The sequence below is a fragment of the Carassius gibelio genome, chromosome A8 (genome assembly GCF_023724105.1).
Source record: "Carassius gibelio isolate Cgi1373 ecotype wild population from Czech Republic chromosome A8, carGib1.2-hapl.c, whole genome shotgun sequence".
NCBI lineage: Eukaryota > Metazoa > Chordata > Actinopteri > Cypriniformes > Cyprinidae > Carassius > Carassius gibelio.
Window position 1 is genome coordinate 3,788,200 of NC_068378.1, and position 19,769 is coordinate 3,807,968.

General features: G+C 35.7%; 1 protein-coding gene across 1 annotated transcript in view; it reads right to left on the minus strand.

The window, feature by feature from the left end:
* The window catches only part of mtor (mechanistic target of rapamycin kinase), a 157,762-nt gene that overhangs the window by 119,897 nt on the left and 18,096 nt on the right, over positions 1-19,769 (minus strand). Inside the window, exons 18-28 of the mRNA XM_052603534.1 lie at positions 19,629-19,758; positions 16,465-16,715; positions 15,589-15,675; positions 14,504-14,671; positions 12,030-12,142; positions 10,141-10,303; positions 6,700-6,792; positions 5,175-5,321; positions 4,127-4,269; positions 3,256-3,418; positions 2,350-2,495 (exon numbers count right to left, since the gene is read on the minus strand). Of these exons, the coding sequence (XP_052459494.1) occupies positions 2,350-2,495; positions 3,256-3,418; positions 4,127-4,269; positions 5,175-5,321; positions 6,700-6,792; positions 10,141-10,303; positions 12,030-12,142; positions 14,504-14,671; positions 15,589-15,675; positions 16,465-16,715; positions 19,629-19,758 (1,604 nt within the window). The remainder of the gene's footprint in view (positions 1-2,349; positions 2,496-3,255; positions 3,419-4,126; positions 4,270-5,174; positions 5,322-6,699; positions 6,793-10,140; positions 10,304-12,029; positions 12,143-14,503; positions 14,672-15,588; positions 15,676-16,464; positions 16,716-19,628; positions 19,759-19,769) is intronic.

Sequence of the window (19,769 nt, forward strand, 5' to 3'; positions counted from 1 at the left end):
ACACTGCATAACATTAGACTGAAAATAACTCTTTAACCACCAATCAACAAAAGGGAATCCAACTCAATTGTTCCCAAATTAAAGTATAAAAACAAATGCAGAGCTAATTAAGGCCTCTGTGAAGACTGAAGTGTGGGGAGGCAGCTGGGATGAATAAACATTTTCTTACTTTAAGCTCTCCTCAAATCCTCTGAAATAAAAAAAAAAACTCCATGGGAGGGCCGAGCCAGATACAGAATAGATTAAGAGTAAAGAGTCATATTTAAAGGCTGAAAAAATAAATAAATAAATAAATAAATAAATTGATCTTGAACTTTTCATTAAGTTTTCAGTGTAAAAAAAACAGGTGAATGGAAACCATGAGAGGAGATGGCAACTAGACACTGGAATAAGATAAGAATTAAATTAGAATGAAGATTCCGGCAATCTTACTTTTTACTTAGTCAAATATTCCTAGCTATATACTGCACCATTAAAAAACAAAAACATGTTGTTGGGCCCAAACTTTGACAAAGGCAAATAAAGTCTAGTTTTGCATCATGCTATCCACTTGTATTATGTGAACTCACAGAAAAGGATTATCGTTCAAAAAAATTGTTTTGTTTATCTGAAGAAAGCAAGTCATATGCCTCTGGGACGACTTGAATGAGTAAATTAGTAAATGAGAGAATTTTAATTTATAAAATGTTCATTTTTAAAGATGGTTCACGGTTCAACAGCCTTGTCATTATAAACAGCACTGAAGAGCAGACGAGGAGGAACCAGTGCCATGCATCACCATAAATTACACACTTTTAAAGCTACACATCATTACCCTTGCTAAATTTATCACGGTTTCATAAAACTAAGGGGGAGATCTACTGGTGAGATTTAACTATGCTAGTCTGACAAATCTATAAAAGATGCATCACTTAGCATCTTTTATTGTTTTTGGACATCTTCACATACTTTTGTTTCTCAAAATACTACATCAGATAAAAAAAAAAAAAAATAATTTATACTTTCAACAGACCACACTAGTAAATGTCTCTGTGAAGGACATTACACCTACACCATTATGGAGGAATCAAGGGGAAACTCAAATCCCAAAGCACCTTCCAGTAATTCACAGACCACATTTAAAATGAAACCTGAAGTCATCCCAAAACAAGCAATCAATGCAGGAACACTGGAGGAAACTTGAGACATGGTTTGGTGATTAAATTTTTAGTACTGTTGAGCGCATACTTATAAACAGTGTAAGGGGACATTTGTAGGTGTGTGATTAAAAAATGAAAACTGAGTGCATAATTATGTTTTTGCTGAATTTTAAGAGAAAATCTTGCTTTGGAGACTAAGCCCCTATTGATGTTTATTGTTTCTTGTCATTTCTAAAGTATATCTGCATAGCTTGTTTATATAAAAGAGCCATATGGCTTACATCACTCTTCAAAAGTTTGGAATCAGTAAGATTTTTAATTTGTTTTACAGAAGTCTCTTATGTTTATCACGGCTGCATTCATTTGACCAAAAAATACTGAAAATATAGTAATGTTGTAAAATATTACCATTTAAACAATGGTTTTCTATTTTAATATGCTTTAAAATATAATTTATTTCTGTGATGCAAAGCTGAATTCATTCTGAAATCATTCTAACATGCTGATTTATTATCAATGCTGGAAACAATTATGCACCTTAAAAAAATTTTTGAACTTTTTTTGAAAAAATAATTTTAAAAAGAACAGCGTTAATTATTATTATTGTTGTTGTTTTTAAATAACAATACAAGTCTTTATTAACACTTTTTTAAATATCAATTTAACACTTCCTTGCTGAATAAAAGCATTGATTTGTTTCTTTCAAGAAAAAAATTATAATAATAATTCATACTGACCACAAGCTTTTTAACAGTAGTGAATATTATTACAAACGATTTCCAATTTTGGATAAATGCTGTTTTATTTTAGCCTTTTATTCATCAAATAATCCTGAGAAAAAGTATCACAGATTCCAAAAAATATTAAGCAGCAAAACTGTTTCCAATATTGATAATTAATCAGCATAATAGCAAAATCCAGGCCTGGTCAACTCTTGTCTTGCATTGCCGTCAGCCCTCCTTTTATTCTCAAATCCGGTCGGTGTCGCTCATTATCACTTTCACTCCACCAGCCTCCCTCCATTCCCATGGCTATCGGCCCCGCCCCATTCGTGACAATTACTATTTTTTCTGATCAGCCATGATGAGCAGAAGAGACTTAAAAAAACATTACAAATCTTACTGAAACCAAACTTTTGAACAACAGTGTATTTTTCTCCAAAATATATCTGCATGGCTCCCTTAGACTTAAGAAATGTTTTGATTCCTACCTGATGAGGGATTCTAAAATGAGTGGTGAAGGGCCCTTTTGAAACTCAAGCTCTTTGTAGTGCAGAGCCTTGGCATAGGCCCGACATTTAGCCGCTCTCTCCCCCAGCAGAACAATTCCATTGTCATCTCTCAAGGGAAGTGGACCCTAAGTAGGAGAACAAAAAATAAAGTAAAGAAAAACTGGTAGCACTTTATTTTACAGTCCTGTTCCTCATGTACATACTATGTACTTATTATAGTAATTACAATAACTATGCAATAACTAGGTACTAACCCTAAACCTACCCCTAAACCTAACCCTACCCCATGTAGTTACCTTGAGTTACCAGAACTTTCTTAGATAAATACACTGCAAGTACACTATCAGTACATGTTAGTACACGTACTGTAAAATAAAGTGCAACCGAAAAACTTTAGATACAGAAGAGAAGAACTGAATGGAACAGCATATGATCAAGCCAAAAAGGAGCAGAACAGAGCATCTAGTTTACGTAAGGTTTATGTAACTGACCCTCACTGCTTAAACTCTTCACTTCACAGCTCTCTAATTTTACTGCCTGTTTGCTAAGTCACCGCTGAATGGTGTGAGCTCTATTTACTGTGCTGGAATCAAACTGAACAAATGCACCATTCATCCGGATACAATGAGATCATACTAAACATGGAAAGAAATGTGATCATCCAAGTGCGAAGGAGAACTATAGCGCTCCTTTCAGGTTCACTCATGCTGTAAAACTAAAATTATGTACATTTATTAACATCAATGACCTTCTGAAGAGGATACAGAAGTAAAACCAGACAAAATTCAAAACTTTCTTCTTCTGATTTCCTTTGAACAAACTTGAAATTATGACCTGCTTATGTACCTGATATTATGTCAAATCTCTATAGACCTTATTACTGACCTTATCACTGTGCTCCATGAATTCTGCAAGATTAAGCAGTGTCTGTGTGACCTCAGCGATATCTTGAGAAGTCAGAGCAAGCTCAATACTGCGAATCAATTCATCCTGCTGATCTTCACTGAGCTCTGACCAGCATGATAAGAATGCAGCATTAAAAAGATCCCTACAGAGAAAAGAGAACATACACACAGGCTTCGATATGTTTACAAGGTTATGTCTGTTCATTTTTGTTGATGTTGTTGGATTAATATTAAGGACATAGGTAGTAGCAGTTATATAGGATGCTGTCACTTTAAGATCTAATGCATGGATCCAATACAATGATATATATATATATATATATATATATATATATATATATATATATATATATATATATATATATATCATATTATATTCTCCCAAATGTTGTCAACTGACTGCATTTACTTGAACACTTGCCAAAATGGACAAATAGATATTTTTTCTTAACTGTTAAAAATGTATCTGATGAAAACTATGAGGCAAATTGTTTGTCAAAGAAATGAACACTGGAAAAGTTAGCTTTTCTTGGTCAGTGCAGGCTTCGATATAAAACAGACTTCAGACATCAAATGCTCTTTAAAATTTCTGCTTGTAAGTTGTTATACTTATTTATTTTCTAATATTTTATGGGCTTTTTGACTTTTTTCTGACTCAATTTTTGTGTTTCTTACTGTTAATTCAAAGTTTATGAAATTTGGAGATGGTTAGTTTCATGTCTTTGAACATTTCATTGGAATTTTTTATTGAAAAATTCTTTGGAAAAATGTAATGGGAACATACTCATGTATTAAAAATGTGGGCAATCACGGACACATCTCTATTAAACTGATGGGTTTGTAAAGTTTACCTAGCGAGTGGTATATACGTCTGTGCCAGAGACCAGCAGGAGCGCAGGGCAGGTGAAGATGATTCTTTTAGCAAGACCACACTAAGACGCCTTAACCACTCCAGCCAGTCATCTTTGGAGACCTTCCTGGCTGCACCCCATGCCTGCAATCAGCAGAAACAGGACTAATAAACAGACAAAAAAGAAGCATGTGAGATCTGTTCAAGTCGCAGCCTACTATGTATATGTATATGTATATATGCATGTGTGTGTGTGTGTGTGTGTGTGTGTGTGTGTGTGTGTGTGTACTTAAATTAACATTTAGACACCTTTTTCATTTACTTCAAAAAAGGAAGACAAAAGCCAAAACACTCAAGGGCGTCGAGTCAACTTGTGAATGAATGTTCAATATTTGGGCAACAGATATTTGAATGATGAAGGCAATGGTGGAGAAGATAGAGGAAAGACCTCTCAAAAAACATCTGTGAATCATTGTGACGTCTTCACAAATCACAGAGAACAGACAATCCCTTCAGCAGTGTGCCCAGAGGACAACTGAATATAATCTCTGCCTGAATAGAATGATCTAGTGTGGTGGTGAAGACAGATGCAGATATAGCTCAAATCAAACAAAACAGAAAAACAGGAGATCAAGGAACATTCTGGAAGTTTCACCATTGTTTTTAACTTTGGAACAAGTTGAAACTATTTTTATGAACAGTGAGATTTTATTTAAACATTTCAAGATGTGATAAGATCATTCAACCAACACACCACACACACAATAAAAAAAAAAATCTTAAAAAAAAAATAAAACGAAGAAAAAGAATATGTTGTGGATGGAGAGATCATAAACTATGCGTTATATACTGATTTGTAAACATGCAGCTGAAGCTGATATTATTTGGTATTTATTTGATGTTGATCATATTATTAGAAAGAATGGTCTGCTTCAGTATCTAAATACTTATGTGTATTTTTAATACCAAACTATTATTGGCACAAGTTAACCACAAACCCACCAACATGAGAGTGTGAAGTTATGAAGGATACATGTCATTCTACAAACCTTCTGAAGAGCAGTTGTGCTGACATGCAGTTTCTTCATAGGTCCTGATTCGACCGGGCCACTAACCAGAGTGTCACTTTGATTACCACGTAATTGTCTATGCTGAAATATTAAAGGGTCCTCTTCCTCTTCTGCCAAAGTATAGCCCTGAGAGAGAGACACAGGTTAAAGACAACACACATACACACACACACAAATCTATTCTTGTGCTTAGCTTGGAAAAAACATGCAGACACTGCATAGGATTTCCACATATGAGACATGAATAAGTCTTTTTTTACAAAAACTATTTTGTATGCACAGTGTAGACCACTGGAAAAAAAATTGCAAGTAAGCTGGCATATTATATATATATATATAAATAAATATATATAAACATGCTTACAATAAATAAAATAATAAAAAAAATATAATAATAATAATGATAGGTTGTTAAAGAGGCCATATGATGCACTTGCTTATTTTCCTTTTACTGAACTGTGTTTTGTAGCTGTCTGTTCATGTATAAAATCTCCAAAGTTACAAAGCTCAAAGCCATAAAAGGAATCTAAAAGATAAGGCTGATCCAGACGGGCTGAAAAAGCACATAGACTAAATTTTCCCTCACATATCTACGTCACTATGTGTAAATATTTGCATAATATCATCCAAATGGATACGCAAAGCAAGAAACCCTGGTTTCAGGTATCACACTAGTGTTGTTGCTGCAGTGCCGTGGAGACGCTTTGTATTTTTATGCAAAAGCAATTTTCTGGCCTTCCAAAAGGCTTCAATTTGGAGTACCGGTAAGTGGTTATCATTTATTTACAAGACTGTTCCAGAACAGTACAACCCAAATGTTCAAGTGTGTGCAGCACATTTTATTGAGGAAAGCTTCCTGAACCTGGCCGGCAGTGCAGAAAGGCTGTTTCTAAAATAAATGGAGCAATTCCAACTTTGCTCGGACAATCTGGCATATTGACTGTTCAAATGCAGAGTTTGGTGAAGTGTAAAGTAACACATTGTTTGTCATCATTTATTATCACAAGTGCGGAGATGGATTTATATTTACAAATGTAGTATACTCTGGTCTCTACATGAGACATAATTTCACAAACAGCATGAGTGAATCACCGCAAGCTCTCTTTCTCTCTCAAAATACTTAAAATCACATGGCATCTGCTCTATAAAAAGAGGGCTTAGAAACTTTTCTTTACACAAGCATTACGTGTAGGTAATTCAATGTCAATAGGACATATTGTACACGCAAAAAAAAACCCAAAGACAACATTAGTTTTGGATGCCAAGAGACCATGTGTTGAAACAGGAAGTCTGGATTCAATAGCAAAGAATGAGTGGTGGATCACACAGGGGACCAAATGCAGGAAATGGAGGTAGGCTTCTCCACCAGAACACGAGAGGTGGTTTGTTTCAGACAAGCTCCTCTAACACAAACACGACTAAATTGTCATCAGGGACCAAGTCTATTTGGAAAAAAATTATAATTTTGCAAAGAACTGCAAGCAGTTATGGAGAGGATACTGACCTTGACGATTCGACAGATGAGAACATCATAGCGCTGGTGATTGATGCGGTGTTTTAACATCACTTTGTTCACCATAGGGATAAAGATCTGGTACTGTGAAAGAGAAATATGCAGACATATTATTTTTCAAATGAATATTAATTTTCACAACACAGCAAAAATATATATTATGATATTAAACAAACAACTTTATTTAAAAAGTTAACAAATAAAGAAGTGCCATAGAATGCAAAAATCTCTTTTATTAGGTGTTTGAACACAGTTGTGTGGCAGCAGTGTGTGAAAACAATCAACCTATAATGGTAAAAATCCACCCACTTATTGTTTTATAATCCCAATAAATCATAAACAGTCTCTCCACACTAGCAGTTCCACATTTCTCCCTACTATGACATCAAGCTCAGGGAAAGTCCCACCAATTTTTGATGCCCTCTACCAGTGTTGATCATCCTACTTTAAAAAAGTAATTAGTTACGGTACAAATTACTTCTCCAAAATGTAATTGAGTTAGTAACTCAGTTACCACATTGTAAAAGTAATTAGTTCCTCATTAAATTAACTGTGACGTTATTTTTTATGTTCTATAACGCTATTACGTCCTTTAGCATCTTTAATATATAAGATGTTTATATTAACTGATTGAAGAATAAAAAAGTATTTTAAAAAATGCTGTATTTATTTGAATTCAATAGATTGCAGCCTGCCATATGATATGCATAGAAATAAAAACATTAAAAGTAAATATTGAAAATAAAATTCAAAGTATTAAATTAAGACAAACAAATTTAAACGTGGGTAAAAAGAAATAAAGGGAGACCTGGCCATTAGTGGAAATCTTTGTAACTGTATATTAGGCCTAAGTTACTACACAATAAACAGAACACTATCCAACACTTAAATATTCAGTACAGTAACAGTAGCATGTGTTAATGTGAGGTGGTTCATAAGATTTGAGTTGCTTGAGGCAGACATGGATAAAGTATTTTTTCCTGGGCATAGCGTGCATGTTACAGAAACATTCTTGCCTTTAATTTCAATTAACGAGAAGTAGTGCCGGTACTTCCAGTTCATACCGCCATTATCGCTGACGCTGTCTTGTGTTTAGTGTTTGTCAGAACATGCCATGCCATGCAGTGAGACAGCGTGAGCAGGGCTCCGCCCACCCAGCCAATCATCATCGGATTTGCAACAGCATCATCATCCCCACTCCTTCTCTCTTAAAGAGCCAGTACGATGAAAATTCTAAGCTTCCTATCACTGTTTATAAGTCCTGTACATTAGGTTTAAATCCATCCAAGGTTAAAAAACATTGTCATTTTGTCAAAATATCATTTTAAAATTACCTCAATTCTCAGAGATCCCCAAACGGTTCGCGCAAAGCTGTTCAAAAGATTCAGTTTCTTTAAACCCCACCTTTCGGTAGCATACTGTGTTCTGATTGGTCAACTAACATAGTCAGGTTTGATTGGTTGTTCCGGGGTGAATTATGTCTTATTCCTCTCATCGCGAAGCAAACAGTAAAATAAAAAACTTGAACAGTCTCGCTGCTTTTTCTTCTGTGTGTGTGTATTCAAACCGCGCGCTTCAGTTTGAATCTGAATAGCGCGTTCAGCGCGGGGCGTGGTCACATTAGAAGGGAGACATGAAAAACAGACATCGCGTTGTTTTCATATGGATTACTTTATCACATGTCAAGCTTTCTATAGATATCTCTCTCATGTCTCTTCGTTGAGTATTCACGGAGTTACACTTCATTTTAATGACGTGTTTGTACATGACGATCAGCGCAGAGAAAGGCTGCAGACAGCACACATACTGATAAGACGCTCGGGAGAAAACAGACACATAACTTCATAATCATACTTCGCGTTTATGGCCAACCAGAGCGTCTGTGTGGGGGGGTGGGGCAGGTCAGAGTTCCGTTTCTCAAGAAGACGGTAGGCGGAGATTATTATGCAAAGTGTTCCTAGTGACGTACATAGAGATGGGCAAAACATTTGAAATCTATAACGACTCGTTTCAGCGATTCAGAGTCGACTCCTTTAGAAGCCAATAACTTTATAAATCGTGTACTTTTTGGTTTAATTACTTTGCACATTGTTTACACTGATGGACAGCTACATCATACACTGTAATACAGGTAATTTTTGATTTCCCATCTGTGTGGCTCTTTAAGGTAGCTGATGTGTAGCCAAAAGCATTACACCTCGCGCTTTATTCAACCAAATTGTAGTAACGCGACACTTTACATTCTCAGCAAAGATAACGGTGTTGCAAAAGATGGGAAAAGTAATTAATTAGATTATTCTGTTACTGAAAATTAAACTCCGTTAGTATACTTAAACACTGTTACCCTATCAGCATATTCCCCACCCTGAGTGAGAAACAGCGATCAGCCATTACTGTTTTCTTGCCATAGCTGCTGAAGATATAATGTCAGTGCCAAAGTACCATTAGAAATGTTGTGATGCACAAATGAACATAGGAGTCTCCATAGACCACTGAGGACAAAAGGTGGTCAAATTTCATTTTCGAAGGAAATGTCCCGGAAAAAAACGGAAGCTCTTGAAAGCACCAGCTCATTTTCATTTAAAGGGAACAAACACAAAAACAGCGTGTTTTGGCTCATACCCTAAAAGTGCCAATTTCAACAAGCTATAAAAAATTATCTGGGGGTATTTTGAGATAAAACTTCACATACACTCTGGGGACATCCAAGAACAATTTAATATATTGTATCAATGCAATCTATGGCACCTTTAATATGAATATTAATGAATGAAATTAAAGCAATTAAATCTAGCTTACAATTATTTCTAAATTTAAAAAAAAACATTGCTTGAATTGGTAACAAAAGCAAAAAGCAAAAAAGCAAGTCAGATACCACACATCAGTAAGTACACTCCGTACTAATATTGTAGACATTAATATCATTACTTCTTTTTATTTTAATATCAATTTGGTAGAAGTAACTCCATCAAGCATACTGGAATGATTATTTTGACTCCACATGGTACAATAAAATGTTTTTGAGTGTTGGGAGTAAATGCGTACACATGTGTGTACATGTGACTAAACCCCATCAACTAGGAAGTACACAAATAAAGTGTTGCTCCTCTAAACACAGGAAACTGAAGATTGTGGCCTGCAGTGATCAAAGGAACCAGAACTTGTGACTGGGGCTTATGATGGCCACATGTTGAGTGGTAATTCTAAGAGGGTTTTAGTAGGAAAAGTAAAAGCAATGACCTCATCCATCTCTCTGATTTGAAGCTTTTTTGTGCATTAGAGGGACACTGGGGAATCATTAGAAAGTTACTTCAGAAATAACACAAGTGAATGGGATAAAATTATGGGAATTATGGCAAAAAACAAAATAGATTAATAGCTTTTTTTTCTCAGATCTTCCAACAAGATTTAAACTAGGCTTTGAGCTTGTACCTTTTTGCCAAGTTGAAAGACCAGCGAGGACAGTGTGTCCATTGATGTGTTTCGCAGCTCTGGAGTAACGTCGAGAGTGCGCACAATGGGGTGAATAATTCTGGAGGCATAATCCGTGAAGTCCAAAGACTCAGTCAGGCGATCTAAAGTCTCCAAGGCAACCCTAAAGACCAAAACAAAACAAACAAACCTAAATGTTTTGGTGACAGTAGACTGATAATATCAGCCAGTTTTTAGAGAACGTCTTATAGATTTTTTTCTGCCCACTTTTTTAAAGTGTTAATTTTATTGCTAATATAATTATTTGCCTTTGGAATATTAATAGTTTTCAAAAAACATTTGAATCAGTCGAGTAGACACAGTCTGTATTTACAGAGTTTCCAAAGAAACACATCTGCACAGCCAAAACACTCAAACACATTAATAAAATGCTTTCTCTTCAAAATTCTTTCTTGAACTCAGCTTAACACTCTATCAGTAAAACGATAGGGATCACACGCAGATTCTTTTCTGTAAAAAGGTTTGCTGAGAGTAACAGCTGGCCAAAGCCACTGTGTTAATGTGATCCTGTATTCATAGATTCAGGGGTTACCTGATTCATATCCATCTTTACCACTACTGCGAAAACTATTTCACAACCTCTCCTGACCTGGCCTTACTCCTCAAGTCAATGTGAACTCAAAATTTAACCCATTTACTTTACAATGTTCTTGTATATAAATATACTTATTTAAAATATTTATTTTGCAAAAAAGTTAATTAATACCACCTGGACCTGGCAGCTACTAATTCCCGAATCTGTTCAGCTAGTCTAGACCAGACCTAATTATTGCCAGTCCTGTTCATTATCTTCAACTGGAAAACAAACCTGGCACAGTAGCAAACCTTCCTAGAAGTGGCCGACCTTCAAGAGCACAATGACATCTCATCCAGGAAGTCACACAAGACAACATGGAAATAACTTCAGGCCTCTCAATAAAAATCACTGTTCATTAAGGCTCATCTGAATTCTGACAAAACATACCTTGATGACCTCAAACAATGTTGAGGTGTAAAACTATACCTATGCTCAAGCATGGTGGTGGCAGTGTGCTGATGAGGGGAAGCTTTTAATTTATGGTTTAGGTAACGTGCAATAATTGAGGAAACATGGATTCTGCTCTCTATCAGAAATTCCTAAAAGAGCATGCAAGCAAGATAATGCAGCATGACAAAGATTCAAAGAATCGGAGTACGTCCACTTCTGAATGGCTCAAAATAAACAAAAATAAAGTTTTGGAATGACCCAACCGAACCCAATTGTGATGCGGTAGGACCTTAAGAAGGCAGTTCATGCTGAAAAATCCCTCCAATGAGACCAAACTAAAGCAGTACTGTAAAGAAGAGTGGGACAAAATTCACAGTGATGTGAAAGACTGATTAAAAGTGTTTGGCCTATTGCTGCTAAAGGTGGCACAAGCAGATTTAAAGTTTAAGTAAGCAATTAATTTTTCCACATAGGTAATAGGTGTTGGCTAACTTTAAAAAAAAACTAAAAAAAAAAAAAAAACGCAGCAGTTTCACAATCCAATCAATTACTTAAGAAATAAAAGCAACCCGTCAACTTAAAGTCTCTTTATGAATATATCCTGTTTTACTTGTGATATTAAAGCAATAAAATAGGTTGTAAGTGGTGATTCATGTTGTCTTCAAACAAAAGCTATATACTCAAAAATACTCTTTTACAAGAACTCTTATTAAGTAAAAACGATCATTCATCCATCATACAAATTACTTCAGCTATACAGCTAATGTTTACTTTCACTAATTCACTGGTTTAAATAACACTTGTTTCAAAGAAAATGTATTTCTTAGGGAGCTTGAGCAGAGCAGAAGTTTTTCATACTGACTTGCGGGCCTGCAGGGGGACGTCAGGGGCATCGAACAGTTTCACTACGGGTGGCAGCAGTAAGTGGAGGTAGTCATCCAGGTTTGCTCCAAACAGCTGGATTGCCATGAGCAGCTAGGGGACATAAGGAAGAAGTTTTCCTGAAAACTGTGAAACTGCATCAAGAAAAACAGTACATCTCTACCAAAACCTGTTAAATGAATCAGAGCAATTGCACAACAACGGGCACACAGTGAGTGACCCACAGTATATAAATAAATAATAGAAAATTGATTTAAAAGTTATTGAAAAAAATAAGATTTTATGCACATAAAATGATCAATGATCACATTATTATATAAATAAATAAACCGTACTTAAAAACAGATTTCATTTATGCAAAACAATATTCTTATTGTTTTTGTCTGAAATGTGACTCAATCATTTTCCAACTATGATCAATAATACAAAAAAAAAAAAAAAAAAAACTGCTATGAGGTGGCCTCTTGTTTTAGATGCTCTGGGGAAGCACAGTCAAAATCTAGATGGAGCAGCTCACGTGAATGACTGATCTTTTGTTTTCTTATCTGTCCTGCAACAACTGGCATTTTAATTTCTAATTTAAGTGCCTCTTAAGGGTGACCTCAGTGCTCCCAGTGACGCAGACAGTGGTTATGGGCTCTCCAGGCGTGCAAAGAGAGAACTCATGTGGATGTAGGGCTGAATTTCTTGAGTGGGATATGTGGGTTTGGCCCGTAGCTACACACATCTGTCAGGGGTTGAAGACTGGCAGAGAAGACGTCTAATGATTGAGGAGCTCTGGAAAGACTTTCTTTTGAAGTGTGAAGGGTATTTTCACAGGTCACAGTCTGGCCAGGAACTCATATTAACATATGTATATTAATTATAAATAAAGCTTATGCGCAGCAAATTACATATGTAACGTTTGCAAGGTTCAAGGAATTAAATATTTATTATATTCAATTAATAATTTAAATTAAATAAATGCATATGTACAGAATCAGTATGTATGAGAAAGATTTTGCCTTTCTATTACCAATAACAAAAAGACAAATACTATGTGTTTTTTTTATATTTGTTTAGTCTGTGAATATTCACTAGTCTGTGAAACCAAAAAAGAATGTATGCTAAAACAGTTTTGAAAGACAGAAGCTGGTAGTCAGTGCTGCACGTAAGAAGGTTTTATATGAGATGAGATCATCTGACACCCGAAAGTGAACTCAGCACATGCTGAAATAATGTGAAACAGGTGACACAAACACTAGGCATGAGGTTCTTTCACACACTGAATCTGGTAAATTACCGTAAAATATCCAGATCGACTTTTCCGGTAAAAACACAAATGTGCTATTTGCACAAGCAACAGTTTTTTTTACTGTTGAAATACCAATCAAACATTAGAACCAAAATACTGGTTAACTCTGTGATGTCCATCAACAGACATTACATTTAAATACCATGCCGTTTTCTTAATCCACCCAGATGAGGAGAAGTGCTTTAGTTTTTTTTTGGCAGATATAAGGGGCTGATCACACAGACTGCATTTTTGTTTTAAAAAATGAGAGATGTTGCTCAATAGTATTCAACAGAGCAACTGGAGAATGTAAAAGAAGACTGGGACTTGTGACTTGTGATTCATCTCACAGCACATCTCAGGTCAAAGACGCCCAGTTGGGACATGTTAATAAAAAAAAAAAACAAATAAAATCATTACTGTAAAATCAAAACTGTAATTTATTTATAATATTACAAGTTTAATCCCAGAAAACATCCAGATCTAATTTACTACTATTTTCTAAAGGTCCTGTTCAGTGATTTCTTATAGTAACTTACAAATGAAACTCCATTCAATGAAATCTCTGGATACATAGTCTGAATTTCATGAATCATAACAACACCAATTTATGCTGCTTACATCACAGACAGTTAAGTAAATCAACAACAAGGCTCTGATCTTATTGGATATTTGGGTTGTCACTTCTTTATCGCTTGTAAAATCAATTTGATTCACCCTGCCTTTAAAGTAGAAGAGAAACATGTGTTGTTCAAAACACTGTGCTGCCAAATGTGATTGAGGTGTTTTCCACGAGGATACAACATGTGTTTGAGACTAAAGTTTACTGTTATAATGTATTTCTATTTTGCAAAACAGCCCGTAACAACATTAAGATAGTGATAAAAATGCCTTTGTCATTGTTGAAGTTATACTCTTCACTCTTTAATCCCAGTAGTACCATTGGTATCGATGCCTATTACCCTAGATGCTTCACACCGTAGTTGTTTATTTTTCTTTATTCCATTCTTTTTCAACTATGTTTTCCCTCTGTTTCCTACTACAGACATTTATATTATCTTGGATTCAATTTCAGTAACATTTCATACATGGTTGATGGTTCAAGATGGCTTTTGCATTTGACCATTCTGCAAGTGAGTCTTAAGTGCTACGTTAACACTTATTTCAGAGGGTGCATATACCTTGATTGTGACGCTACGTCCAGGGCTGTTATCGTGCATGAAGACTCGCAACATATGTGGGATGAGCTGTGGCAGATAGAGTTTGAATTCTCCACCTAGAGCCACTACAATCTGCTCAATCAGCAAAATAATGGTGTTCTGCATGGGGTTGTTAGGAGTCCAGTATTCCTGCAGAAGAGAAAACACAGTATCCCAGTGTTCCTTACATGACCAAGAGCCACACCATCTGTTATATATATACTTTATTGAATAACTACTCGGTAGAGACATTAGGCGCATCACCAGTTCACTGGTTCAGGAATAAAGTTATCAAAGTTATTGATTTAGTTGAATTTAAACTGATGATTCTGCCTCCAATCGGTTCAACAGATTCATTAAAAATAATTGTCTGAATTAGGTGATTCATTTGAGAATTGACACAATGAACTATATGTTAATTTTAGCATTCATTCAACAAAGTGCAATAGAAAATTGTACTTAAATATCAATATACTGCTGCATATAATAATATGTTATTACACTGTTATTATCCTATTTTGCAGCACCCAGGCTTTCTTTGTCATTACATACAACAAACAAATTCAGTAATTAAAGTAAGTTAATTAACCAAATAACAGTAACAAATAATTCAATAAATATATATTTTAGTGTTATGGCACGGCAATTTCAATGGTGGTGCTGAATAGCAGCGAATTTTATTTTATTTTTTTAATTTGGAGTAGTGATGATGCAAGTGGAAAGAGTGAATTAAGCACCTTCATAAAGCAGACAACATTCTCTACTGGTTGGGTATTGAGAAAGCCACAAATGGACAAAGTGTCAAGGACACTAGGACCTGCCAACAGTTTTATATGGGTTTTGAGGTACCCAATTCAGGCTGCAGGGTGGCAGCAGGGGTCAAAACAAATGAAACAAGTCTTTGTCTAGTACACTCAATGGCACTAACACGCATAAAACAATTGCAAATAAACGTTTATGAGAAAAGACAAAAACATTTTTAATTTTAACATTTAACATTTTTTGATTTTGTATCCTAATATTTGTCTCAGATGAAAATCAAGAAGATGTGTGAACAAGTCTCTCACCCGGATCAGTGTGAAGATGTCATCCATGTATGGCCGGATGTGGATCTTGACGAAGCACACAACCATGCCCATCTGCTGAAAAAGGAACTGAAGAAAAAAAAATTAAATTAGAGAGATGCAAAGGGATGACAGGAGAGGTACAACCAAAACTTCTAAAATCAGAAATAATGTGCATGAAACTTGATTTGATGTTAAGTTAAACAAATATTCAAGGTACAGAATTTAAATTTTAATATAAAATGCTATCATTTTAGAAAACCTAAATTAAATCAAATGTTCAAATGATCAAATAATAAATAACATTTTAAAAATGTCAGCTCATTTGATGAATCTAATGTTAAATTAAATGTAATTTTCTCATTTGATGAAGCACTAACTAAAACAAAAATAAAATGATTATAATATTTTATTTATCAATCCAGTGTTCAAATGATAAATCAACTGTTTAAAATAAAGCAAATTACAAATCAATTGCTCAAATGGACAATGCTAATTTTAAATAAAATTCAAATGAATTGTCCACTGATGCATCAATAATATCGGAAGAATCAGTAAGGTGTGTTTGGGCTACAAATTACCATGTAGTTCTTAATTAATCCTGTAGAATCTAGCTTGGCAAAAAGCTAATATGAAATAATATGAATAATGAAATTCAAGGTTGGAGAAATTTTACTGTACCAATTACTTACAGACCCTAGAACTTTACATGAACTAACAAGTCTGTATTCTTTTGAGAAATCTTGTAAAACCTGGCTCAAAAGCGTCATTTGTTTGTGAACTGGACACCACTGGTTGGACTTTATGTTTTTGTTTTAACATTCTATTTTAAATTAGTTTTGTGGAGAATACAACCTCATTTCTGTGATAGCAGCGTACCTCTCTGATGCTGGCATCACACACTCTGATGACGTTGAGAAAGGTGGGCATAACTTGAGGCAGGAACTGCACACACTTCAATCCGAGCGATTTAAAAATGAAGGTGACGGCCTGCACGACCATGGTGTGATGATTGGACAGCGACGGGTCACGCAGGATGCGCATCAGAGTCACGATGGCAACTGCCGGGTAAAACTCGTCTAGTGGCAGGTTGCCCATGTTGACCAGCATCTCACTGGTACTGTAGTCAGCTGTCCAGAAAAAAACATCATCCAATATGTCAAATGTGATAAAAGTCATTAAATTTAGCATTATGCATATTAAGCATTTCATTCAGCTGTAAAATTAGTAAAGTCACTCATACAATCTTACACAAAAAGGTGTAAAATGTAAATTGTATTTCTTAAAGATACTAAAATACACACTTTACAAGTTTTTTTTGGAAGGGTAATCAACACCTTTTAAAAAGTAATTTAAGGAATTAAAACATGATGAGATCAGACGAGTTGGTAAATTGCAGGATTTGTGACACAGGAGGCAGCTCGGCCTGTTACTGACCGCTTCCTACAGTCATAAAACTCTGTCACACATACCTCAGTTAAAAACAAACTAAATCTGTGTGTGAGTGTGTGTATATGTCTGAGTGATGTAATGCAGTCATCTGTTTCCCATACACAGCAGACTGTGCCCTAAAATATATGTGCCATTTGATGTGGGGTTAACAGGCGATCTGGAGTTATTTGACTGTGCTTAAGGATTCGAGTTCTTTCATTTGGTTTACAGTGGAAGACACTGGGGTGTCTAAGGACTCGTTTCCACCTGGTATTAATATGAATTGTCTGAGAATTGTCTGAATCACAAGCGGTCATCTGAGACACATTGATGTTTCCACCTGGTGTTAATATGCGTCTCCTGTTCCCACTCACTCATTCGCTTTAGAGAGCCTGCATGAAAGATGAGACCACTCCATTTGAGAAATACTCTTTAAAAACAACAAAAAACCCATTTAAAATACACTGTGCATTAAAAACGTCCACAGAGTGCTGAACTCCCATAAAGCCAGTTGTAAAGAAGATAGTCTGCATGCTTATTAGGATTATTATGGTAATCTACAGACAGCGCAGAAAGAGGGCAGGAAACATATGCTTCTCATGATGTTTTGTTAGCTTCAAATATGCATTCTTCCCTCGATCTGGGCAGAATATTATACAAAAATATTCTGACAGTCTTTCCTGAACTAGTCAGTTCTGTCAGTAAATGAAAAGACAGAAAAATCCGTAAGACTAATATCAAAAGAAATGGTAACATCTCCAAAATAATTTTGGGAAGACTATCTGCAAAGCTACCTTAAACACTATGACAGCTACATTTATACTTTTTTTTCCGCCCACCATTAACATCACTCAGTGAGCTCACCTTCAGCTCATAAAGCTTCCCATTGCTTTATTATTAATATAAAAGGGTCAGCAGGCAACTGTCTGCCTGTGAGAAGAATTTTTCACGAAGTGGGACTAGAGAAAAAGTGCATATCCAGACAGAGCTGCCCCAGACAGTAACCTGTACTTTATCCCTAACGCATCACTCATGAGATATCCACACTTCCTGCTGCACGCTTCTTTATGAGACCCTGCTGTTAAAACTATTAATTCTCTCTGCAGCTTAACAGGAGAGGGTCTGAGCTGGTGGACTCCTGATACTCTGAACAACAGCCAAAGAGGCCAGACACATGCCATGAGCAGCTTTAATGACCTACCCAATCTTCTGTCTTTGCTCATGAAACAACAAAACATTTTTAAGCCAATCACCTGAAATTCTGATGTAAACATGCGTTTCACAATTGGCTGGATTCAGTGTTTATTGTTGTGTAGTGCCAATGCTCTTAAATCTGTTCATATAACAATAAAAACTATAATGTAATATTAATATCAAGTTTATCAAAATAAAACATACAAATATAGACCCCACTTTGTTACTTAAATAGTACTGATTTATGTTGAACTTTATTCTTGTACGTATAGGTGCTGTATTAAGCAATACAAAAAGTATTGAGTGAAAAGTGATTCTGTTGCCATGTGAAAGACTAAAACGTCTGTGTATTTAACAAATATTGCATCTAAGCCACTTCATCTGTAATAAAGAACACAAACACAGCACGAACGTCACAACAATGAGCAAAAAATGTGACCGACTGACTGCTTAGTGTTCAACGCAAATCACGCCGATCGGTTAAATCAAGCTGCAGCCAAATTCAAACACATCTAATGGCATGAGGATAATGGTGATTGGCTGATGGCACCTCAAGACCTTGCACAGTCCCAAACCCTTTGTTAACTTAGTCAACATGATACCTTTGCTTTACTATGTTCATGCATTTACAGTAGTTTCACCCCAGTCATGATTTAAACTGATTTAAGACTGTCTGTAGAGAAAAAATAATGCAAGCATGATTAAAAAAAAAAAAAAAGAGCTTCATATTTACACTTTTGTTTCCCCAGAATGCAGAATGTACATATTTCTCTCTAACTGAAGAGCAAGACAAAATAATTTTCTGTGGTATCTAACAATATGCCATGAATACTGTTAACTGGTATCCAAAAAAACATTTTATTGTATGTTCTGGACTGAGGATTAATAGACACGCTGTACTGGTCTACTGTGTTTACAACAGTGGGAGAGGAAACGTCTTTATTTGATAACCGAGAACGGTTTGTTCTGACTTTTGCACACATGCATATGAAATGAGGAAGAGGATGTATGGGTCAAAAATTTGTGCGAAGCTGTAATGAAAACTGCACTGTAATCTGCTCCATTTTAATCATTCAATTAAAAGACATTATGTGCACAGGAAGGATATGGACTTGCAAAACCATTTCCAAAGAGAAAATCACAAAGAAAAGGATGAAATACCAAGCTTTGTGAAAAGCCAAACAATCTGAGCCAACATGTGACCGCACGCTACCCAGGAGTTCTGGCTCGGTCTTTGGAAAGGGAAATTTGTGTATAAAGATGTGCTCTGTTTGCTCTGGAGAATGTGTGTCTTAGATGAACAAAATCTTATGTGCATCTGTAATTAATTGTGTTGATGTGAACTCACATTAGCTTGATTGGAGCCCACTGTGTCCAGGCATGCAAGCTCAAACCAGTAAACGGGTGCATCTGATTACCTGAATCCTGGTTGGACTTGGACTCTGAGAGGCTGACGGCCGAAGCATCACGAGACTGGTCAATCATACCGATGTTAACCTTGTGTTTGTAGGGATCCAGAGCTCCAAGTAGACCTAACACACGTATGGCCTAACAAAAGG